The sequence below is a fragment of the Mus pahari genome, chromosome 5 (genome assembly GCF_900095145.1).
Source record: "Mus pahari chromosome 5, PAHARI_EIJ_v1.1, whole genome shotgun sequence".
Taxonomy (NCBI): domain Eukaryota; kingdom Metazoa; phylum Chordata; class Mammalia; order Rodentia; family Muridae; genus Mus; species Mus pahari.
Window position 1 is genome coordinate 94550084 of NC_034594.1, and position 26179 is coordinate 94576262.

At 37.2% G+C, this 26179-nt stretch overlaps 1 protein-coding gene and 1 pseudogene across 3 annotated transcripts in view; both read right to left on the reverse strand.

The window, feature by feature from the left end:
• Nucleotides 1-1765: 1765 nt before the first annotated feature.
• Nucleotides 1766-26179, reverse strand: part of Ptpn4 (protein tyrosine phosphatase non-receptor type 4) — a 168477-nt gene continuing 144063 nt past the window's right edge. Inside the window, exons 24-26 of one of the 2 annotated variants that reach the window (XM_029539304.1) lie at nt 24801-24949; nt 16434-16569; nt 1766-9248 (exon numbers count right to left, since the gene is read on the reverse strand). In XM_029539304.1, the coding sequence (XP_029395164.1) occupies nt 9162-9248; nt 16434-16569; nt 24801-24949 (372 nt within the window). In that variant the 3' untranslated portion in view covers nt 1766-9161. The remainder of the gene's footprint in view (nt 9249-16433; nt 16570-24800; nt 24950-26179) is intronic. The other variant, XM_021197760.2, reaches the window with a different exon arrangement.
• On the reverse strand, nt 20782-22054 carry LOC110321503 (annotated as a pseudogene). The gene has a single exon (XR_003843928.1). The product of XR_003843928.1 is annotated as an anamorsin pseudogene (transcript).

The window sequence follows — 26179 nt, forward strand, 5'->3', positions numbered from 1 at the left end:
AAAAAAAAAAAACAAAACAAAACAACTCAAGTTACCATACCAGGAAACCAGCATTATTTCTGCTGCCTAGTACAGATTTTTAAAGCTAGAGTAGTTCAAAAAGGCAGGGTAGGCCAGGGGATCTAGCTCACCTAGTAGATGCACACACATACAATACAGTAATTGTTATAAAATGAAATTATGCAACATCCACTTGATGGCATAATTAAGAAGAATGAGTCGGGCTGGTGAGATGGCTCTGCAGGTAAAGACACTTAGAACCAAGCATGATAACCCCAGCTTCATCCCCAGGACTCACAGGGTGGAGAGAACTGACCTCTACAGGACTGCTCTGCATATACATACATGGTCATTCATGCCCCTCAACCCCCAAAGAACTTTTTACACAGTATGATAGATGTGAATATGCTTATATGGAAATATCTTACAATGAAAAATCAAGTTACAGGCTACATCATACAATCCTACAAGCATGTTTATGTATAAATATACATTTTCCTAGGAAGAAAACATAAGAAATTGAACAGAGGTCATCATTGGTGTGATAGGGCTTCCTATAAAAGATTTACACAGTTTAAGTATGTGAGTGCTATCTTATGCACACCAGAGGGCATCAGATCCCATTACATATGGTTGTGAACCACCTTGTGTGTGCTGTGAACTGAACTCGGGACCTGTGGAAGAGCAGCCAGTGCTCTTTTACTAGCCCCTCTCTCCTTTTGACACAGTATATCTGTGTTGCTTAGGCTGGCCCTGAACTCCTGGCCTAAAATGATTCTCCTACTGAAACTTTAAAAGTAGCTAGGACCACGTGCTCAGGTCACTATGTCATTGTACCTCCGTTTGCTGTAATGGATCCGTTATCATGTATGCACCTAAAACAGTTATTGGCTGTTGGGTGTGGTGATACAGCCCTTTGATCCCAGAACTTGAGAGGCAGAAGCAAGCAGATCTCTTGAGTTTGAGGCAAATCAAAGCTACCTAAAATGAAACACCTCCCTCAAATAAAACAAAACAAAACAAAACAAAATGAGAGCTAGTAGCCTTTACTTCTTCCCTTCTTCTAATATGCAACATGGCAGGCCTGAGTGCACTTGGGAAGGTGAGGTTCAGGCTGACTTCAAGAGACATCTTTAGAACGACAATCCCAGTCTTGCTCTGGGATTACTGGAGGTGGTGGCTACAATGAAAGAGACTGCAAATATGTTTTATTCTCTGGGGGGACAGGGAGATGGCTCAGAGGCTAGAACACTTGCTGCTCGAGTATGAGGACCTGAGTTGGGATTCTCAGAACTCATGTTAAACGCTGAGCACAGGTGTGCTGCAACCCTGTGCTGTGGTGTTAGAGGCAAAACACCGTAGGCTTGCGGGCCAGCCAGGCTAGCTGGAAAATGAACAGTAGGTTCTAGGTTCAGTGAGACCTTGTTTCAAGAAAATCAGGTGGAGATTGATAGAGCAAACACCAGATGCCCTCTCCTGGCCTCTACAAGTATGAGCATAGTTGGCTGTACCAGCACATATACATTGGGCATATACCACACACATATCACACGCACAAATATTCTTTAATTTTCTAAATTCTTTTTAGAATTTCTATTTTCCCCCTTCAGAGAAGAGACACCATGTGTACTACTGACTTTAGAAATAAACATCAGGTTGAGCATTCAGCTATCCCTTCTAACTGATCACCCATTAATGAATAAATCAGTCACTGGTCTAACAATAAGTCTCCATAAAATAACCTTGAAACAAAGTCATTAGATTACTAAAGCGCATCTTTATTTTTCAATTGAACATTAACAGCTAAGTGTTTTTTTTTTGTTTGTTTCACATTTGTACCTGAACAAGTACTAAATCAAAATGAAATATAACCAACAAAATATCTGTAAATGCGTTTTGCATAATATAAATTGAGGTTAGGACTAAAACAGTTTCAATGCAAACCAGCATTTTTATCCTGTTCACTGTTGGTATGTGTGGATTGTTTAAACATGAATGGCAGGAATTCTAATTTTCACTGAAATTAAGACACACACACAATGCCTTTCAGACACACAGTAAACTGCAGTGACAAGTGCACAGTGATCATTTCTAATAGTCCAGTGTTGACCAAATTCAAGCTTATGTACTTTATGTTTTCATTCTTACCTTCGTTGCCTCTTAATCTGAGATCAAACCATATGGAAATATGTTTGTACAACTGGGAGAAAAGGTAGTCTACAACTTTAAAGGACTAATTCTATTTTGCTATTAGTTTAGTACAAACCATGAAATAGAAACAGAAATGAAAAGTATTTTAATAAGGAAATAAACTAGATCTTTAACCAAGCAAATTCTCACTCCATATTTACATATAGCACCTATTACAAGAAAAGAAAGTTCCCAAATTAAAATACCCTCTACATAAAAATAATTTTTAAACTCCTGTTTAAAACAGTACTGATAAGTATAAGCTATCAGTCCTAAGGTTAACCTACCCTGTAGAAGACAATAACTAGCCTTTCTTATTTGAAAAGTCCACAGCATAGTTTAGAATTGGTTCTGATGCTGGAGACCACTGGGTAGACAACTTTTATACTTTTACAGCAGATGTACTGTACTGGCAGATTATGAAAACAGCTTAATATAAACTGTTACAATATTATAAATTCTGCCCTTTATCTTTCATATAAACAATGAACTTGTGGTGCAGTATCTACTAAATCTTTATAGGTACTACACTGAAAACCAACAGATTTCCAAATATTCATGTGATGTCCAAAACGCAGAGCAGAAAAACAGTTTTAGTAACCAAGCTTGGCTGAAGCTAGCTGAGAGAAATAAGTCCAGCAATATAGTCAGCTGGGCAGCCTCTACTGTATTATACAAATTACAGGAAAACGGCAGAGCTAAAATCACATAGGTTACCTTTTAAATATCAAAGAAGCTATCAAGAGATCATTATAAAGCATTTAAACTTGGGGCCAATCTAATAAACTCTACCTACTACTAATCAATTGCTTTTCTGTATTTACAAAACTCTAGGATAGATATTTTTAATGTATAAATTAAATCAGTAGTAAGCATGAAATAAAGTGCTATTTGAAAAGAATTTTAGCACTGAAAAAGGACCCACTCTACAAGATTCAGGAATGAGGAATCTTGCTAACTCATTCAAATACTGGAAAAGATGAATCCAGAGAATCTTGGGCTGAATCTTCCTTCCACTGGAAGGAAGATAACTGGAATAGTATATGAGTGGAAAACAAAAAAACTTTTAAAGGGTAAACTAGGCCCAGTTGTGACTAGAGGGGATATGAAGGCATATACCAGATATATAACACATCTAGAGAAACCAGGAAGCAGCAACTATCTGGGCCAAAGGTTAAAGAAAGCTATCTCCTTGATGATCCTTGGCAGTGACGGTATTTAACACTACAACTTCTAAGTCATCAGTTATTTAGCAGTGCTAAACTTTGTAACTGCTGGGGTAGAGGAAATATGACACTAACCATGGATCACTTTTTGGTTGTTTGGGGTACATTATGATAAGTTAAAATAAGTATGGATGGCTAGAAAAGTGTCAAAACAATGAATTCCCAATTTTCATCAAGTTTAATAACTGGTAAATACTAGATTTAAGGAAGCTATTGAACAAATCACTCACACCTATGGGCACTGGTTTAAAGAGTCTTCACTCAGCTGAATAAAGCTGAAAGCATACAAGCCACCACTGTTACAAGTCAGGAGCGTTGGGTCCAGTAGTCTTACTATTCATGTCATTGTAGATAAAAAGGGAAACACATTAGCACAGTCAGAGGCCTCTGCACATCATTACGGCAGTGGCTCTTAGGCATGGGTTTCACATTCTCACAATGATACCCTACTGGTGGCTGCAACACTGACAAAGCCTGGGAACTTTCCTCCATGGTGAACACACACAGCAGAGCACTGAGCCTAACACAAGAAATCAATTACTAACAAGAAATCAATTACGTTACAGTCAAAACAGTATATACAATTTTTAAGAAACATTTCTAGAAATAAAACAAAGCAATGTGAAAATGAATGTACACTATATCTGAAATATGCTTTGATAGTGACTGCTCATTTATAATGAAATTCCATTTCTTCCAACATTGCATTTTACATAATGACTTGTAATACTCTTCTTTTCAACCCTTTGCAGATTTCTTTTCTAAAACACATATACTTAGAATCAAGTAACAACTCTAACATTTGAAAGATACATTCATTTTCTTTACAGCATGAAAGACATACAATTATTGTTTTATCCCTTTTAAGGAATGAAATTAAATTTAACAGTTTTAACCTTCTGTTCATAGAAAAATATTTTCTATATATCATTTACATAATAGGAAAACTCTACAGTGTTTAATTGAAACTTTTATGACCTTAACAAGGCTTTCTTTTTCATCTTTACACTGTAAATTTTACAAGGCTCCAGGAAGTTAAACGTTTGAACTCTTCCTTAACAGTATAGTTTTAACTTGCAATATTGCTAATACTTTTCTGCAAATGGTGTACTTGCTTATGCACTTAGCCATACCTAGCCAATATAGATGGGCTGCCATCAAGCAGCTATGACTAATGGCTGCCCATTTACCTTCGGAGGACTAAAAAAATAAACAATGACTTTAGAAAACAACAGTATACCATAGTAGAAAAATGTAAATAAGCAGCAGCACATTGGTATATGGAAACAGAAAATAACCTTATGGTATCTACTCAAAAGAATTCAATAAGGCATGAAAATCAAGTAATTGTGGGCTGGAATATATGGGTTGTTGTTTCTGTCAACATAGAGAAATAAAATAACTCCTACTAAGAGTAAATGAAATCCATGCAAAATAAGAAATGTGGTAAAAAGCCGAACCCAAAACATGTAATTCTGGGATTGATTTCTTTTACTCTTAAAATTGATGAAATTATCTATTAGCAATTAGCCCTCTAAAAGTTTTAGAATTACCTAAATTTCTTTGCATGTAAGTAATTCTCTAAGAATTTCATGAAAGTTGCTACACTTTGTGATCACACTGAGACACAAATATCTGTTAATAGGTTAGTATTTCTGATAGTTGATAAATTCAATCCACTTAGTTATGAGAACACAGCTGTTTTACTTGGAGGAAGCACCACACATGGTTCTAGGAATGGCAGTTGGACGTTTGGTGCAAGTGTGGGATGAGAGCAATGGTAACACAAAGTACTTGCTTTCTGGACACAGCACCTTGTATGAAAGCAGACTGTGGGATTACATACGTTTTGCTATATTACTGAGATATTTACTCCAGCAAATATTTATCATCATATAGTTACTATAAACGACTTATATACAAATGACAAACTTCATCAGAACTACAAAGTAAGTACTCTAAAGAGCCTGTAAACATACCCCACATTGTTGTAGTATAAACAACTTACATGAATTCAAAACTACTTTGGCAACTTTACCATCAGATATTTTAAATATTCAAAACACAGACATTAAATAGCATATTGCTATAAGTTCATGTTTCCTTCTCTCTTTCTGCTAAACAAGCTATATTTCTATCTTATCACATGTTCACATGAATATATTATTTTGTAGATAGGTATAAGTTCTAAATATCAGTTCAATGTTTTAAGTGCTTTACAATTGCTTTCCTACTTGCAGTTCAGTTTTATAGTGCATGTGTATCAGCCTAAAAACTTCACAACAGCTTATGCTAATTGGCATCACTTCTGAAGTCTCCTTTCAAACTTCTAAGGTGGCACTGGTTCCAAGTGACAACTGAGCATGCCTCCCAAGTAGAAATAGGTAAACTTTACAAGCACTGATCATAGTCACAATTTACTGAAGTTACAGTCTAATACAGCAACACTAAAGTGAGAATTAGAAAACCTGAAGATGACCAGATTCTGCTAAATTAATTGCTGGGCCTGTGGTCCTTCCTATAATAATAAGGACATAGAGACTGAACAAAATCTTTCAAATTTTTAGCTCTCAAGTACTACTTCTAGTGAGACAAGAGATTTTTTTTTTTTTGACAAAAGATTTTTTGCTCAAGTAACTCATTAGACATGGTCAGACGTGCCAAGAGATATAAACAACCCCATGGTTAAAAGTCCATTCAGTCTGTGGACATGTCTTTATGAAGTACACATGCAAATCAATGCACTGATCTTTCTCTATGAAGGCACGTACAGTAGTACCCAAAACTTTCAAGCAACTGCCCTGATGGCTCAGCATAAGTGCATGTGAAGTCAACTTTCAAACACTGTTTGTTACCTTTATTCTTAAGTCAAAATGATCAATCATTACCCTTTCCCAATTACTTGACCCAGCAAGCTACACACAAGCTTTTCTTGGGTTGATTAATCTGCCTCACTTTTGAATGAATGGATTAGTTTAGCAAATACAACCTATTCTTTTTGTGAATGCAAAATCTACTTCAAAAGATTGCTACAGGGCAACTTGGCAGTGCTGACATAACCAAATGCCCAATAAAGGAAACAGAAAAGCCATGTGAATTTAGAGAGGGAAGTTTTTCACATTTACTTTTAGTATGTAAAAAACTCCAGACTCACCAATACTGACTTTTCACTTGTCCGGAGAAATGCATTCTTTCTTGAGTTTGTCGGGGTGTGGACGTACAGGTGGTGAGTGAAATGGAAAAGCAGTTTGATTCAAGAAATTTGGGAATTGTCACACAATATTACATCAATATGTATGGAGTGTAGCACTACCTGGCGTATGAAAACTAGCTTTATTTCTAGAAATCTATTTAGATTAATAAACTGATTAGATGCTTAGATGTAAAGGACTGTTATATGTTAGGTAACTAGGAAAGTTTAATTAGCATATCCATATTAACAATTTGTGAAGGCTACGATTAGCTTAGGATCCTAATAAATAATCTAAAAGGGATGTTTTCACATGTAAAATACTAATGGAGTATAGTTCTCAGGCAAGAATTGCTATGAGAAATTTAAATTTATTTCTCCCCTTGTCACTTAAAAACAAGCACTGCTGACTTAAAAGGCAACAATGCTAACTGCCAACAGCAGTGTTATCTACAGAGATGTACCCAAAGCTTTATATTAAAGAGCAAATGAATCATGACATTGCCCTTCTACATAGCTTTTCTCTTTCGGTCTATGGTTGTCACCTTCTACCCACATGGCAAGATTTAAAATTTAAGCTAAAATCGACCAATGAAATAAAATAGCTTTATAATGTATAGATCTCCAAATCGATTTCCCTTTTTAACTTGTAATGATATCCTACCATCCTAAATTACATTTGCCTCTGGGTAGAGAATGGAATGTCTGAGCAAAATTATAGTTCATTGACTTAAATTGTCTTGCATGTGAAATCAGAATGGGGTACTTCTGTTTGATGTAAAGATATGTTTATTTCTTTCTTTAAAAATAAGACAAAAATATTTATAAGTGACAATTTATTTGGTACCCTGGCAATTAATATTTAAATGCTGAATTTTACTATTATAGATTCTGAATACATGAAACAATAATTCATATTTTACTAAAGGTTTTTAAATGTATATCATTCTCCCAACTAAATAGTATTCCAAAACATCTAAGATTGGAACCTATGTTTTATTAAGACTGCAGAAGTAATCTGAAACCACTTGAAAATGTGTCTATTTTAACCATATCTATATAAAATAACACGTGAAAAGGTGAGCAAGTTCTCACATTAAATGGGCAATTTTAAAAATTTGTCTCTATAGACTTAAAACAAGGAAAACATACACATCTGCAGTGGGAGATGGATCTTCCATCAAGACGGACTCACTGACATGCTTATCATTTAATAGGTATATATAAACCATGATGACAAGAAAACTGGCATTTTACTATTATGAAGGGTCACATTTAGAGAAAGTCAATAGTGTCTAATTCCTTGTATAAAGAATCCCAATGAGAAGAGCAGTGTGAAGATAGACTGATATGACCTAGAATGATGCTTCAGGGCAACACTTTAGTTATAGATGTTAATATTCCAACTAATTAACTTTGTCACTATAACTTAGAGTACCAATATATTTATCTCTAATACACATATTAAACAACACTTTTTAACTTAGGATAAAGTAAATATGAAATTTGAATAAACCGTCTTTCAAGTTACGCTGCTAAACTTTAACCCCTGTCCCTCAGTAAAGGAATGTACAGATTGTGAACAATTCCATAGCAGCAGATGCACTCTCAACAGAATACAGAGATCCTGGCTTTTATGGCAAAGTCCAAGCAAGCACTGAGTAAGAAACAGAATGTCTTTACCCTTCTTTGTATAACTTTCAACATAAGAAGCTGGTTTTTAAAAACACTGTGAACTTATTAAAAAGTCATAAAACTATAAGAATGTACAGTATACATACATACCTCCTATGGGGTCAAATGAGTGCCTTTTCATTAGACAAAGATATCTCAAGGCACTTAAGGGGTTAAGACACGATGCATGCATTCCTTTACATCAAGAATGTGAAATCACATGATTTGGAATAAGCCAACCTTATGATAAATATAAGTTACATCATTAAATCCAAGAAAATCCATAGATTCATAGTTAGTTTTCTGAGATGCTGGTAAATGGACACTGTGCAGCATTTCCTGGGAACAGCACGTTCCAATGTTCTTCACAACAGCAGGTCCCTACAGGGATGGCAGGGAAGATGTGCTGCATCCACAGGCAGTGTACTGGCTAATGTTGAGAATGGTATTGCTAACATTTGAAAAATAAAATCTGATAATCAGAAGAGAGAGTACATGAACCACTGGGAAAGACCAGAGCAGACTCCTGATGTTTATTCCTTTTTGCTTTCAAGGTACAGGTGTGTAAGAGATGAGAATACTGAGCCTTATCTGTGGCAATTCTACCCGAGGGGGCTGCATGGCAACACCTCAACATTCCATAAATTACCCTGAACATATTCAGTTTCCACTCTTTGTTCAGAGCAAAGCACAAAATGGTCAACCATGTGAGTAATAGGTTTTGAGTGACTTTTTAAAACATAAAGTGCAGTAGTGCTGAAGTTCTCGACGTCTTTTGAGTTCTTCACTTTTTGTGTGAGAGGCCGTTTCCTGCAAGCAGTATTACGGCACAATGAACGTAACAAAATCAGTTTCGCAGTACTTATTCCAACCTTTTTGTTTTATTTATTTGATGATGTTGTTAATGGTTTAACAAATCCTTCTTCATAAACTTTCAGAATAGCTTCACATACAAATCTGTACTGACTCTGAAAAACACAAGGAGAAAAAAAAAAAACAGGATCACTATAACAAAGTCCAGAAAACCAAAAATTAACATCTCACTTATCTTGCTTATTAAAAAACTTAAAAGGTGAAACAGAACAGAGTTAGAAGTTTTACCAATGGGTAAAAAGTTAAGAAAAACCAAAAACTCTCACATAATACTTCATTGCAAAACCCAAGAGACTGCTAATAGGAATGTTAAAATACTGAAACTATAAAGAGAAATTTGAAAGTATCTAACAAAATAATATTATTTTACCTTTGGAACAAACATTCTTACTTCCAGAAAATTCAATTCAAAAGATAAGTTAGAAAAAAAACCTGAAAATATATATTCACTTCTTTAAAATAAAAAAGTGGAAACCATTTAAGTTGCCATCAATTTGCTATGCAGGTAAGGTTGTCCTTAAACTCACAAAGATCCTCCTGACCCTGAGTCTTGAGTGCTGGGATTAAAGAACAATGATAAGTGACAGACTATTCTGATAAGTGAAAACAAGCAAGGGATTTCAGATAGAGAGGTTTACTAACACTTGGAAGACTGAAGCAAGAGTTCCATAAGTTCAAGACCAGCATAATCTACATAATGAATACCAGAACAGCCTGTTTCAAGAAGACAAAGAAAAACAACAACAACAACAACAGAAAGGCAAGGAAGGGCTCAGTGGGTAAGAGCACCCGACAGCTTTTCCAAAGGTCCAGAGTTCAAATCCCAGCAACCACATGGTGGCTCATAACCATCCGTAACAAGATCTGACGCCCTCTTCTGGAGTGTCTGAAGACAGCTACAGTGTACTTACATATAATAAACAAACAAACAAATAAATAAATAAAAGAAGACAAAGAAACAACAACAACAACAACAAAAAGGCAAGGAAGGGCAGGGGAGAGAACTCAGCAGGTGAGCATACTTTTTGAAGAAGCATGAAGACTTCGATTAATAGCACAGTCACCCATGTAAAAAAACACTGGGCATTTTTAGATGTGTTATAAACTCAGTGCATCTGGGCAGAGACGGATCATTACGATTTACTGGCTGCCAGCTCAGCTCAGGGTACAGTGAAAGACCCTTTCTCTGTAAAGAATCAAGTATGAGTGACAAAGACTACATATATCTTCCTCACATACACTAGCACATTCAATCTCTGTCTTGGTTTCTCTGTGTCACATAAAACAATATTAAAAGGTGAGCGATAAAAAGAATGTATAACATTTATAAAAGGAAAATATAAATATATATTTAAAATTTACTGTTAAACTTTTTCAAGGAAGAAAATGACAAATCTTTAAAACGTTTTCCTGAGAGAATGGCGGGAGGTAGCAGAGAGGCGCAGAGGTCAGGATCCACCGAAGAACAGACTCTTTCTTTCTCCTCGCCTCTTCTTCTCTAATGATTTATTTGCTTTTATTTTTTTCTGTGCACTGTTGCCATGTCTGTGTGAGGGTGTTGATTCACCAGGAAGTGGAATTAGAGACAGCTGTGAGCTGCCATGTTGATGCTGGGAATTGAACCTGGGTCCTCTAGAAGAAAAGCCCAGTGCTATTTAACCACTAAGCCATCTCTCCAGTCCCCACCCTTCTTCTTTTATAGATTTAAAAACTGATACAATCCTAAAACAACAACAACAGTGCATGTATCAACCTGATGATACAAGCACACTGACCAGCTATTTGCAGGGATTTAAAGACAGTAATTGATTATGTTTTGGAGTTACATCCAAAGTTCAAGTAAAACCAGGAACTCTTTCATAATCAGCACTGCCATTTTGAAACTATGGCAGGCCATGTGAGATAAAACAGAAGAGTACTTTTAACATTCTTAGTCTAACAGCTGTCCTAGAGAAATTGTATTCTTGTTAAACAAGAAAGGAGAAAAATGTAGATAAAGATGTTAAATAAAAAAATTATGTCCTAATCCACATTATATCATGGACAATTATGTTCAGACACATGACAGTTTAGAGAAATATATCACTAGTAACAATACTGCATCCCCAGAACTCAAAAAGTAGCATCTAAAATAACAGAACCAAAAATTACTGGAGAAATTAGTTTCCAAATCTAGATCATAAAATAAAAAGCTGGCTTAGCAATCTATTCTGCTAGCAAGGAAGTTAACAAAATTATTATGGTTCTAGGAAAAGGACTTAGAAACTGAAATTTCTGCTGGCCAAAACAGGATAATTTTGGGCAACATCAAGAAAAATATTGAAAACACATAAAGTATGTTTAGATTCACCCCCCCCGCCCCCGCCAAAAACAAAACAAAACAAAACAAAACAAAACAAAACAAAACAAAACAAAACAAAACAAAACAAAACAAAACAGGGTCTCACTATGTAGCTCAAGCTTTACTAGAACTCACTATGTAGACCAAGCTGTCCTCAAACTCAGAGAGATCCTCCTGTCTCTGCCTCTGGAGTGCTAGGATTAAAGGTGTGCACCACTATAACCAGTTAGGTTCACAATTTTTAAATTGTATCAAAGCAAAGCCTGTTGTTGGGACTGGAGAAAGCCAGTAAACCCACAGTGAGCTTTGAGCAGGTGCAGGAGCTAGCTCAGTGACAGCCCTTGTGTAGCATGTATGAGGCCCTGAAATCCTTGCCAGCACTGGAAAACACAATGAAAAAGAAAACAGCACCTGGAAATCAAGGGAAAGAATTAAATATTTATCTTCTAAACAATTATTCTAGACTGGAGAATGGCTCAGTAGTTAAGAGCTACTTTTCCAGAGATCTTGGGTTTGAGTCCCAGCACCCATGCGGTGGCTCACAGCCACCTCTAACTCTAGTTCCAGAGAATCTGATCCTTCTTCTCACCTCTAAAGGCATATACATGATGTACATCATAATGTGCAGGTAAAATATTCATACACAGAAAAGAAAAATAAATAAATCTTGAGGAAATCATTCTTTTTTTTTTTTTTTTAAGATTTATTTATTTATTTATTTATTATATGTAAGTACACTGTAGCTGTCTTCAGACACTCCAGAAGAAGGAGTCAGATCTCATTAAGGATGGTTGTGAGCCACCATGTGGTTGTTGGGATTTGAACTCAGGACCTTCAGAAGAGCAGTCGGGTGCTCTTACCAGCTGAGCCATCTCACCAGCCCAAAATCATTCTTCTTAATAAATGAAGTGGCCTAGCTCATTGTGGATGGTGCTTGTTCCTAGGCAGGGAGGCCTGATCTATATAACAGTGGGAGCTCAATATGGACTTGGGGATAGTCCAGTAAATAGTAAAAATCAAAGAACAAACATAATGCCATCACTCTATACTCAATGAATTATGGATGGCAGTATTGATCACCCAAGTGCTAACATCACACAAAGAAAGATAATCAAACATCATGTGCATCTTGAGGAATGAATTCCCATCCAAACTGCTCTAGCCTACAGATCCATCTGCCAGTTTGTGGAAAATTCAGAGAACACTATCTTGGGAATATAAACCAAACCAACTGCGACTCTAGCAAATGACATAATACAAGTATTGTTTATTAAATCAATTGAAAAAAAAAACCACCCCCCTCAAAGGAACAAGAGGTGTAGAAAGCAGGTTTTTTAATTATAAAAATTTAGAATTTAGATATAAACTAATTCAAGTGTGTAGGCCATTATTGGAACATCAATTTCAAATAAAGTATAAAAACAACCATTATAATTGTTAATGGCTCAGCAACTTCCACGGGGTACAGATCTCACACTGCAGTCTCAAAGAGATATTCTATACATCCCTCATCATGGTAGTATTATTCAGAATAGTCAAAAGCTAGAAACAGCAACATGTTCACTGATGGAAGAATTATTACACAAAATCTACTACAGAAAACAATGGAATATGGTTTAGCCTTGGAGAGAAGCCAGATTCTGACATGGGTACCAAATGGAGAACTGTGAGAATATTAACTTTCTGATTAAGGCAGTCAGAAATACACAAGTGCTATGACTCTACTTATATGATTATTTATTATATTAGTATTTATTGTATGTAAGTACAGTGTAACTGTCTTCAGACACACCAGAAGAGGGCAGCAGATCTCATTATGGATGGTTGTGAGCTACCATGTGGTTGCTGGGATTTGAACTCAGGACCTCTGGAAGAGCAGCCAGTGCTCTGAACCACTGAGCCACCTCTCCAGCCCCCATAATCTAAGGTCTAAAAGACCACGGGTATGAATTCAGATTAATGTACCCAGCAAAACAACCTGCTATAGTTGGAGAAAGAAAAACTTTCCATGATACAAACAGGCAAAATGAATTTGTGTTCAATAAACCAGCCTATAGAGAATACTGAAAATAACACTTAGTACAGGACAGTAATTATTGGGAAGCTATAATTAATGAAGCGCAGGTATAATACAAATAGCAAAATAAGTGACTGCCATCAATACACACCTTTCAATAACAATTGTAAATATTAGTGGCCTCAACTCTCCAGTTAGAAGATAGAAAAATCCATCTTTTGTTGTCTACAAGAAATTCACTTTACCTTTAAAGATAAGTACCTCCTAAAGTAAAAGGACAAAAAGGTATTCCAAACAAACGAGACCATAAGTGAAGAAGCACTGTAGCCCTAATATCTGACAAAGCTAATCAGAAGAGCTGAGGTACACCTTATTCTCATCACCGGACAATTAACCAAGAAGACATTATAATCGTACACATAAGGGCACCAAACTGTGCTGCATCACATTTCATAAAAGGTGACAGCAGATGCTGGCGAGGATGTGCAGAAAGAGGAACTCTCCTCCACTACTGGTGGGACTGTAAGCTGGTACAACCACTCTGGAAATCAGTCTGGTCGTTCCTCAGAAAATTGGACATAGTACTACCAGAAGACCCAGCAATACCACTCCTGGGCATATACCCAGATGACGTTCCATCATGTAATAATGACATATGCTCCACTTGTTCACAGCAGCCTTATTTATAATAGCCAGAAGCTGGAAAGAACCTAGACGTCCTTCAATTGAGGAATGGATACAGAAACTGTGGTACATTTACACAATGGAGTACTACTCAGCTATTAAAAACAATGAATTTATGAAATTCTTGGACAAATGGGTGGATCTAGAGGATATCATCCTAAATGAGGTAACTCAATCTAGAGGATATCATCCTAATAACTCAATCACAAAAGAACACACATAATATGCACTCACTGATAAATGGATATTAGCCCAAAAGCTCAGAATACACAAGATACAATTTGTAAAACACATGAAACTCAAGAAGAAGGAAGACCAAAGTGTGGATACTTCAATCCTTCTTAAAAGAGGGAACAAAATACCCATGGACGGAGTTACAGAGACAAAGTTCGGAGCAGAGACTGAAGGAATGACCATCCAGAGACTACCCCACCTGGGGATCCATCCCATAAACAACCACCAAACTCAGATACTATTTCAGATACCAACAAGAGCTTGCTGTCAGGAGCCTGATAAAGCTGTCTCCTGAGAGGCTCTGCCAGTGCCTGACAAATACAGAAGCAGATGCTAACAACCATCCATTGGATGGAGCACAGGGTCCCCAATGGAGGACCTAGAGAAAGTACCCAAGGAGCTGAAGGGGTTTGCAGCCCAATAGGAGGAACAACAATATGAACTAGTCAGTACCCCCAGAGCTCACTGGGACTAAACCACCAATCAAAGAAAACACATGGTGGGGCTCATGGCTCTAGCTGCATATGTAGCAGAGGATGGCCTAGTCAGTCATCAATAGGAGGAGAGGTCCTTGGTCCTGTGAAGGTTTTATGTGCCAGTATAGGGGAATCCCAGGGCCAGGAAGCAGGAGTAGGTGGGTTGGTGAATATGGGGAGAGGGGAAGGGGGTAGGGGATTTTCAGAGGGGAAACTACATTAGAAATGTAAATAAAGAAAATATCTAAGAAAACAAAAAGAAATTATAATTACATTTAACTGAGATAGTAGTTTTGTTTTTTGTTTCTTTGTTTGTTTTTTGTTTGTTTTCTTTTTTTGGTTTTTTGAGACAGGGTTTCTCTGTATAGTCATGGCTGTCCTGGAACTCAGTTTGTAGACCAGGCTGGCTTCGAACTCAGAAATCCACCTGCCTCTGCCTCAGGAGTGCTGGGATTAAAAGCGTGTGCCACCACGCCCAGCTAGTTATTTTTTTAAAAGAAAATAATCTTCTCTTTTAGTTACATGATAAAATATTTATGCCATCCAAGATTTGCTTTAAATAATGGGAAAATGAATAACTGTACAAATAAAACTAGTGGGCAAATGTTGGGTATTTATAATGTTTTTATTATATTACAGTGTTAACTTTTGAGTGTGAAATTTTGTGTATTTAGAAGCGTAGAAAATGATGGGTACTTTTTAGAGTAGTTAGGCCAGTAAGCATCAAGAAATCATGTTGCCACTAACTATGCCAACATTCTACTCTGCTTTAATTAATACCAGAACCAGTCTTAACACAAGTTCTAAAATTTCTTGATTCTTTTGAAGCAAAATGAAAAGTCAGTGGAGAATATAATAAATAAGTAGTTTAATTTCTAGGAATTTTGTCATTGTTATGTAATTTAAGTTCTTAGGAAAAGGGAAGGCTTTCTACAACAATGGTAGTCCTGAACAAAGCTCTACGCAGACCTCCAGTTTAGGGTTATTCTCACAGGCAACATTCCTCTTGACTAAACAACCCAAGACAAGTGCCTCTACATCTAGCAAAGCACTCACAAGTTAACATGTTAAGCCATGTGCACACTGACAAAGCTGTTCTTGTGAAAGGACAAATAGTAAATGGTGCAGACACTGTAGGCCACATGTGTCTGTTGCAATTTCACTCGCCTGTTGCAGCATGAAAAGTAGATAGACATGGCACACATACAAAATGAACATGGCTGTTTTACACAATTATTTTTATTTATAATACCAAGAGCTATTGACTATTATACTATAGAGGAACAGTTTCTGAGTCAGAATTAAAACGATAAGGTATAGTTTAGGGGCATACTTGAGGCACACGCTTGTCAGGAAGCTAAGGCAGGAGGTTGCAGAGTTGGAGCTCTAGGTCAGACTGGGCTACATAGCAGGACACTATCATATATATGTACATTTGTGTAAAACAAAAAAAAGCAATAGAATGCAGATTATTAACAAGATCCACTGTGTTTAGGAGGCAGAGGTACAAACGAAGCACAGTACTCACAGGTGTTTGGATCATCATGGCTCTTTGATCTCTCATTGTTCTTACAATGTCTAGTGGATAAACTGGCTGATTGCATTCAATGAGACACATGGCAGTTTCCATAGTAATAAGAACCCCAGTCCTTCCAATTCCAGCACTGAAAAAGGACAGACGGATGTGCAAAGTATTAGTGGTAAAATTGCTAAATTTGTGGCTTTTCTGCAGAAATAGCAAAGCATCAAATCACAATAAAGAAAAACAATTTTCATTTTAAAGTTTTATTTCATACAACTAGCAAGTCAACTGTTTAATATTTTAAATCCATTTTAAAATGCAAAGCAACAAGGCAAAATAAATCATTAAAATATACATAAAATACAAGCATGGCTTTTTTCACCTTATGTAAGTTAATGCTTTAAACAAAGTTAAATTATATCAAATTTACCATTGAGATACTTAAAAAAAAAAGTATAACCTACAAACATGACTATAGTAGCTACTGAAGATTTCTATAATGTAAAGATGCATACATCTCACCTTCTTGACGGCGCATCTTGTTTTGTTTTTTAAATTACTTCATGTGTGTAAGTGTTTTGCCTGCATGTACATAAGTGCACCATGTGCCTGTGCCTATGTCTACTGCCTGCAGAGGCCAGAGCTGACAGGAACTTTAGCTGGTTGTTAGCCACCACGTGGGTCCTGAACCCTGGTCCTCAGAATGAGAAACAATTGTCTTAAGCACTGAGCCATTATCCCTCCAGCCCTGACGCTGGACTCCTAAAATTTTTTTTTTTTTTTGGTTAGCATACAAAATGATTAATTTCATGACTTTTTTTCTGCATAACATGTCACTTCCCACTACCTGTCCCCTTTTTGCTTTCATATCATATGCAGATATTTAAATATGTGTATATTTAAATCTAGATTCTCTATGAGAGAAAACAGGGCCCCTTTTGTTTGTCCCATAACTTTCCCTCTTCCCTTTCATTCCTTTTCTTCTTCTCCCCTTCTTACTTACATGTATTTTTTCCTCACTAAATATCCACCAAAAACCCAAAAAAATCAAAACCAAAATTTTTTCTGAACCTGATCTACAGTTCTATCAACTTTCTTATAAATGATAAATTTTCATTCTTCTTTACACTGAATTCATTGTACATATGCACCACATTCCTCTATCCATCTATCTGTTGATGGGTATCTAGGCTGGTTCAATATCTGGGCTATAGTAAATAGTATATCAATAATAAATATAATAATGTACATTTATTAATAATATATTAAAATAACAATAAAATGTAAGCATATCTATGATATATTGAACTGGCATCAAGTGGTTAAAGTATATACTAAACTGTGGAATAGCTGGGTCATATGGTAGTTTAATATTCTAGGAACCTACATACTGATTTTCACAGAGACTGTAACAATTCATATACTCAGTAGTTGTGAATAAAGGCTCCACTTTTCCCATATCCTCACCATCATTTCTTATCTAGTTTCTTAAGGATGGCCATTCTGAGCGGAATGAGATAATGACAAACAAGTTTAATTTTCATTTCCCTGAAAACTAAAGGATGTTGAACCTTTTCCATATATTCATTGGCTATTTGTGTTTCTTCTTTTGGGAACTACTAGTTCAACTTATTTGCCTATTTACTAAGTGAATATTTTGTTTTGTTCCATCTAGATATTAATCCTGTCAGATTTCCCGTTAGCAAACAGCATCTCTTCACTCCGCTGATAATTTCTTTCATTGAGCAGAAGCTTTAAAATGTGATCCAATTCCATTCATCAGTACTTGCCATTACTTCTAGAGCTTTTACACGCTCAGAAAATGCCTGCTTGTATTATCACGTTTTATCCATAGCTTCCTCTGAGTTTCTGGTTCTCAAGTCTTATATAATGACTTCTGATTCATTTTACATTGATATTCATGAAGCATGAGAGGAATGAGTCAAGTTTCATCCTTTTAAAAGCAGACATCCAGATTTTTCAGCACCATGTATTGAGGAGGTTGTCCGGTTACTTTCTGATAACTCAACATTAACTAGTCACTTGCAAAGAAAAGCCAATTGAAGAACTGACTCCATCAGTTTGGCCTATGGGCTTGGGGAGGTATTTTCTTAATTGCTGATTGATATAGGAGGACCCAGACTAGTGTGGGTAGTGCCAATCCTAGGTGCTCCAAGGCTATTTAAGAAAAGTAGCTTAGCAGGTCAGTACAAGTGAGTGAGTAACCATTGTGATGCTTCTTCAGCTTCTGTCCCCAGAATCCTGCTGTGAGTCTTGCCCTGACTTCCCTCCGTGATGGACATAAAATAAAATAAATTCTGTACCAAGTTGTTTCTGATCAGTGTTTACTCACAGCAAAAGAAAAATCAAACTAAAGCAGAAACTGGTACTAAAAGTGAAACATTACTGTGATGAACTTGACTATGTAGTTTTTATGCCTTGGGATGTCTTATGAGAGAAAGGTGGGGGGTGGGGGGGGGTGGAGCTTTAGTCTGGAAAAGACATTGAGTGCTTGAGTTGTAGGAAAATGATGTTGAGAGAAACAAAGATAATGGAGGCCTAGCTTGTGAAGTTTCAGAGAAAAGTTTGGAGTCCTTGAAAACAGTCTATTGGGGCTGTTGATATATTTTTAATTAAAAATTGGCTGTTTCTAATCAGCTGGGGATGAAGAATAATCAGTGATTATCAAGAGATCAACACTACCCAAGTAAAAACTATGTTGTCAACACTTGTAAAATGATAGATGTTCTGGGTCGAGTATTCTAGCCACTGGTCTGTGTCTGTTCATGCCAGGATCCCACTGTGTTTGTCACCAGAGCTATACAGTAAAATTTGAGATCATATACTATGATAATCTCTGATTATGATGTTTTGGTTTGTTTGTTTGTCTTGGTTATTTGGGATCTTTTTTGCTTTCATGTGAGTTTTAGGATTTTCTGTTCCAGTTCTGGAGAATGTCAGTAGAATTTTGACAAAGATTACATTTAGCCTGTAAGTTTCTTTTAGTAACACAGCCATTTTACAATTATTATAGCAGCCCACAAGTATGGTAGGTCTGTTCATCTTTCAGTATCTTCAATTACTTTCTTCAGTATTTTAGCATTTTTATTGTAGAGGTCTTTAATCGCCTTAATTATGCTTATTCCTAGGCACTTTATTAAAGCTACTGTGAATGAACTTCCCCACTGAATTCTTTGTTCACAAGTTTCTTACTGATCTATATGAAAGCTACCTATATTTGTTTGATGTTGGTTTTTTTCCTTTTAATCTTGCTACTTGGTTAAAAGTGTTATTCAGAGCTAAGAGTTTTCTTATGGAGTCTGTAGGGTCTTTTAAAAATCATATCACGTCGGGCATGGTGGCACACGCCTTTAATCCCAGCACTTGGGAGGCAGAGGCAGGCAGATTTCTGAGTTCAAGGCCAGCCTGGTCTACAGAGTGAGTTCCAAGACAGCCACAGCTACACAGAGAAACCCTGTCTCGAACCCCCCAACCCTGCAAAAAAAAAAAAAAAAAAAAAAATCATTATCACATGACCAGAAAATATTTACTTATATTTTCATTTTCTTGCCGTATTATTCTAGCTAATATTTTGAGATTATACTGTATCAAGCATAGAGCAATATATTGGAAATGTGAATTGTCTACTTTCTGATTGTAGAGAAAATGTGTTCAGTTTTTCTGCGTATGGTATTATGTTGACTACAGGTTTATTGTAGTCTTTATTATGTTGAGGGCATGGTTCTCCTGTCTATCCTTTTTTTTTCTTTTTCCTTCCCTTCCTACTTCTTTCCCTTCTTTTCTCCTATAATTTTGCTGGTTGTTGTTTTGGTTGGTTAATGTTTGCTTTTTTCTTTTTCCCTATCTGCATTAGGAATTCACTGACTTACTTTGTTAAACAAGATATGATGAGTTTAAATATCCTTTGCTTATTTAGTCCTCTTGTGAAAGCAACTCTATCCTGTGCTCTCTATTGTTCCTACTGCCCTGTGTTTCAGTCCCCTTTCAGTATCTTTTGCAATGCTGACTTAGTGGCCATACACTGTTTTAGTGTTGAAATGTCCTTATTTCTGTTCTATTAAAAGGTAGTTTTGTGGAAAAGAGCAGCTTTTTTTCATAAAAGGGAGACATAGAAACACAAAAGTTTAATACCATTTAACAGAAATGACAACAGGACACAGACACAACACTACAGTAAAACGGCGTGAGGTGAGAAAGGTAGAGGGACACAAGATGGATCACAACTGGGGGAGTCACTTCTTTGGTGCCCCTGAGGCCCTTTGACAGCTGACCCATGGCTCCAAGAAATACATCCTGAGGAAGTCCAGCAGGTAGCAGCATCACTGAGGGAGCCTGAAGCTTATTCAGCATAAATATTCAAGAGTGTCTAGACTCAAGGGTGGAGGGTCAGAACTGTAACACCAGGAGCAGAGTTCCTTAGGGCATACCCTCTTCTCCTAACACTATGAGGCAGGTCCCCTCAAACCTTGGTCATTCAAGACACAGCAGCACCACACCCCACTGCCCACAGCAGCTTTGCTCGCTTGGCTACAAGCCTCTCCCTGTGAATGTTTTCAGAGTGACTGAATCCAGAAGTGGGAGGAGGCCGAGGGAGGAGCTGAGGGCAGGAGTCAATGGAGGAGGAGGTGTGTGGCTTGAGCTCCCTCCTAGGCATCCTGGAGATTGCTGTTGCTCAGGAGCACCTGCTCTCCAGGCTTGAAGGCTGGCATCCCGAGGTAGGGGCAGTTGGCACAGCGGAAAGCATCACCCAGATAGCAATTTCCACAGGCTGACTTGGGCTGAGAGCTCTGCGCCTTGGACTGCTCCCGCTCCAGTTCCTCTGCAAGACCACAGGTGCAATTCTTACAGGCCTTCCTCTTTTTCCCTTCCCCACATGAGTGAGCCTTCAGGGAGGCTGGGTCAGGATTCTTCAAATCCTCTGGGTCTAGCAGCTCATCTGAGTCGATGAGATCCACGCTGTCATCCTCCATGTCATTGGCTGAGAGGGTCCAGAGCTTGGCAGCAGCAGGATCCACAACAGGCTTCACTGAAGATGACTTCTTGTTGGGCAGCTTCAGCTGGCTAGAAGAACCCACTTCAAAGTTTGGCTTCTTGCCAATGACAAGGACTGAGCGCAGGCTGTCACTGTGGTAGCCCAGGTGCTCCTGCATGGACTGCACCTCCTCAGGGCTTAGGGCCTCCCGCTGCAACTCTTTTATTTCCACAAGGCCAGAAAGAGTCAGGGCTGAACACAGCTTAAATGCCGGCTTCATTTTGTCATTGTTAACTTCAGTTGTCTCCACTGGTTCTTTCAGAAAAAGACATCCCCCTGGCCGGAGGACCCGGGCCATCTCAGCCAGAGGCTCAGCACTGTGCAGAGAGGTGCTTCCCAGGACTACACCCGACAGAATGACATCGAAGCTGGACTCCTTATGAGCAGACAGCAACAGCTGGGTGATGGTTTCCATGAATACTTGGCCCTCACTGCCAGTTAACTCTTGCAGTCTATACACCAATTTTTTTAGGGCTTCCTCAGGAGATGATTTTTCCCAGAACACTGCCACAAGCTGGCCAGGGGAGATCCCAAACTCCTCCATTCCTGCCGTGCTGCTGGACCTGAATGTTACTTCCTCCTGGCCCGCACACCAAGAGCAGCTTTATTAGCTATTCAACATCAGGACTTGAAATATACTATTCCATGCTTTTATGGCCTTTAAAATTTCTGTTGTAAGATCTAATGTTACTATCTCAACCATGGTATGTGTTTAAGTGTTTTGCCTGCAGTTATGTATGTGTATCACATGCATCTCTGGGCCCAATGTCTTGGACTAGACTTAAAGACTTATGAATTACTATGTGGGTTCTTGGAATCAAAGACAGGCCTTCTGCCAGAGCAGCCAGTGGTCTTGACTAATGAGCCATCTCTCCAGTCACTATGCTTGCTGTTTTAAGTGAGGCACGGTTTTAGTTTTTTTTTTTTCCTCTCTTACAGTGTTTGTCTTGTTTGGAAAAGGGGCTCACTATGTTGTACTGGCTGGCCTGAACATCAAAGATCCTACTACCTTTGCACCAAGGTATGTTCTACTATGCTTGGCTCTTCTATAGTTTTTAATATTGCTGTGTTTTTATACTTTGGCATCTTGAGTATACTGTACTATGAAAAGGTTCTCCCCTGGTCATGTAATTTGGGATTCTAAATACCCCCTGGGCTTAGATGTTCATTTCTTCCCTAGATTTGGAAAACTGCTATATATTTTCATTGAATAGATTTTCTAGATGAGATTTTAATGTTGATTCTTTCTACCCCACAGATTCCTGGATTCTGTCTCTTGATCATATCCTACAGTTTTTGAAAATTGTGGTTGTCACTTTTTGTTTGTTTGCTTTTAAACCACCAAGTTTGCATAGTATTCTTCAGCATTGCCCACAGTCCTGGTGTTCTTTTATTGCTGCTGCTTCATCTAGTCCATTAGTGATGCAGTCTACTTTCTATGTTTATTAATAATTTGTTCCACCAAAGTTTTCATTTCCAACATTTCTATTTGTATTTTGTACATCTCAATTTCCTTGATTAATTTCTTATTCATGTGTAAGCTAACTTTTCTATCCTCTTGTTTACTTTCTCCTCTATGTTGCCAGTTTTCTTTTCAAGTCCCCATGTGAAATTCTTAGTTCATTCATCTGCTTGTTTGTATTTTCATTAAAGTCACTAATGATTTTTACAGAAAAATGTTTGAATTTATCCAACATTTTACCTGTCTTAGTATGTTTGAATTTAGTAATTAAGGAGTATTTCTGTGTCCTAATTTGTGTCTTTGTTGGTGTGGATTCCTGCTTGGGAATCTTCCTCCCTAGCAGGCTATTTTTGCAGGGTAAACCCCCAATATTACTCAGGGAGATGAAAACAAATTGGTAACCCCACACGAATGTGATATAGAAACATAGTGAAATTTATTAAACTCTAAAACACACCCGCAATGACCAAAGAAGAAAAAAAATGACAAAACGAATGTTAAGTATACTCTGAAGTTAAAAATCATTTATAGCAAAGGTGGAAATTGTAATGAATGGGATAAAGAAAGAAAACAGGAAAGGAGAGAAAACAGAGACACAAGGAACAGTGCTAAGTAAAAGGAAAAAGAAGACTATAAATAAGTTATAAAATGGAGGAGGAATCCCCCACTAGAGCAAAGTGGAAGAGCTAGCCCCATTAGCATGGGCACAGGAGAGCTGGGGGGCTGATGAACTCACATACTGGAGTGTGGGAAGGGGCAGGTTCTACAGAACCAAAGCTGTAGGACATCCATGACACAGGACAATAAAAGGATACGCAAGTGATGTCCAGGCAAGGATCCAGTATTGATGCTGGAGCAGAAGCCAGAGGCCTTAAACCATTGCAATGACTCATTGCAATGACCATTTGCAAGTAAGGCTGTTTGGAAACAGAGTACACTGTGTGACGCGCTGTAGCTCCCAGAGTGAGATATTTTTTATTTCGTTTTGTTTTTGGGAGAAAGTTGCAAGGGCAGAGGCCAGATATGGAGGGATGAGGAGATAAGTGGAATTGGGATGTATGATGTAAAATTAATAAATAATAAAAAATATTAAAATGAAGAAGAGGAGGAAAAAACAGGAGATTAAAAAGAAAAGAGCTTGGTGAATAATGAAAAACAAAACCAGCTAAACATAGAAATGGAATTAAAAAAATAAAAACACAAAAGCTATGTTTTGTAAGATGGGGTGGCAGTATAGTATACATGTGCAGAACTGGTGGAGGATCGTGAGGGTATGAAGACCAGATTAGGTTATATGAGACCTTTTCTCAAAAATGGTAAAATAAGAAAACATTAAGATATTACCACTAAAAAAGAAAAAAAAAAAAGATATTACGACTAAAGGTATATATTAAGATATTACCACAGGTAACCCAGTGGCAAAAAGAAAGATGACACTTTGGATCTGCTGCTATTCATAAGGGTTAAGCTTCAGAGGCCCACGGGGTTCTTCACTGTATTAGCTCCCCTAGTTTGTATACTATCAGTCTCTGCTGGCCACACTTAGCTTTGAAATGTAAAACTGAAAAATACATTTCTGTTTTTATAAATTACTGAGTTTTAAATATCTTGCTATAGCAATACAAACACAAGGAAATAATGTTAGTATTTCATCATATCCAAGTTACCATCAATTATAAGACACATTCCAATGAAGAGATATTAAAATAGGAAAACCAGAAAAATAACTATTGTTTCCTGCACCATTATATTAGAATTTTCTCCATTGTCTACCATCTATCACAACAAAAGGCCAAAATACAGACTGCATTCCCAAGAATGTACTTATTCATTTTTTTAAGGACAGGAAATAAAGTACCTGCAATGAACAATAACCGGCTCTTCTTTTCCAGCCCTCTTGTTTCGTACATGACAAACAAAATCCAGAAAGTCACTCGAATCATCAGGTACTCCATGGTCAGGCCAGGCTGTGTACTGAATCTGAGTGAGTTGACGGCTCTCATTTTTCTAAATGAAAATGAGAAGTTACACACTTTGACTTAGGAATTACCTTTAAAATATAAAATTCATGCCATTTTAATTTTAGAAGGAAAGTAAAACCACCTTTCCTTTTTCTCATGCCATTGTGTATAAACTCACTTAATTACAACATTCGAGCACAAGGAAGACATTTCACAGAAATAGTTGTATCCTTGTAAGTACTAGCTACTTACATTGCTATACTTTTTTTTTTTTTTGGTAAAGGTTTTCTGAGACACAGTTTCTTTGTATATAGCTTTTGGCTGTCCTGGAACTAAGTCTATAGACCAGGCTCTACTCAAATTCATAGAGATTCATAGAGATCCACCTACTTCTAACTCCCAAGTGCTAGGATTAAAAGTGTGCACCACCTGGCAACATTGCTATACTTTAATAACTAAATTTTTATATCTATAAGGCATTTTGAACAGAGTAATCAAATAAATAGGCAGAAATAAATTAAGTTCAGAAAGCTGCTTAAAAGATTACCTAATAGGGATTCCACGTGAACAAAGATGGTAAAGTAAACACTTTTGTGAGTATGAACAAAACTTGAGACAATTATTTCATGACAGGAATGACATCAAAGCCCCAGGAGAATGAAATAGCTCAGCAGCTAGGAGTGCTAATGGCCAAGAATGACCATCTAAATTCAATTGCTGGGACCCATATTGTGGAGCAGACAGCAGACTCCTCTAGGCTGTCTGCTCTCTCTGACCTCCACAGGCACACCATGACAAAACCACAAACACTTGCACACACATAAATAAGTATAATAAAACATTTAAATACAAAAATCTCTCAAATACACAAATTAATAGAGGTCATAAGAACACAAAGTTAAATAAGGATTAATTGTATTTGGCCAGGGTAAAGGGGGCAATGATGGATATAATTAAAGTAAGAACTTTGGCTCAAATCCTCAAATCCTAACTCTCCAGTTCTGGAATTTAATATTTCAGAGGTTCTTTCCTTCAAGTGAAAAGTGAAAGGACACCTACAGCTCCACAGCATCTTTAGGTTTAAAAGGTTTCATGAAAAGACTAAATCGTATCAAATTACTGACTCATACACTTTAAAACAGAATATAACTATCATTCAACATCACTCAGTCTGGGGACAGCCATTTATGTTAAAGGGAGATTATGAATGAAAAGACAGGTATCAACTCAGACCACCAAGGCCAAGTTCTCAAAAAGACAAAGGGCATGAATAAGA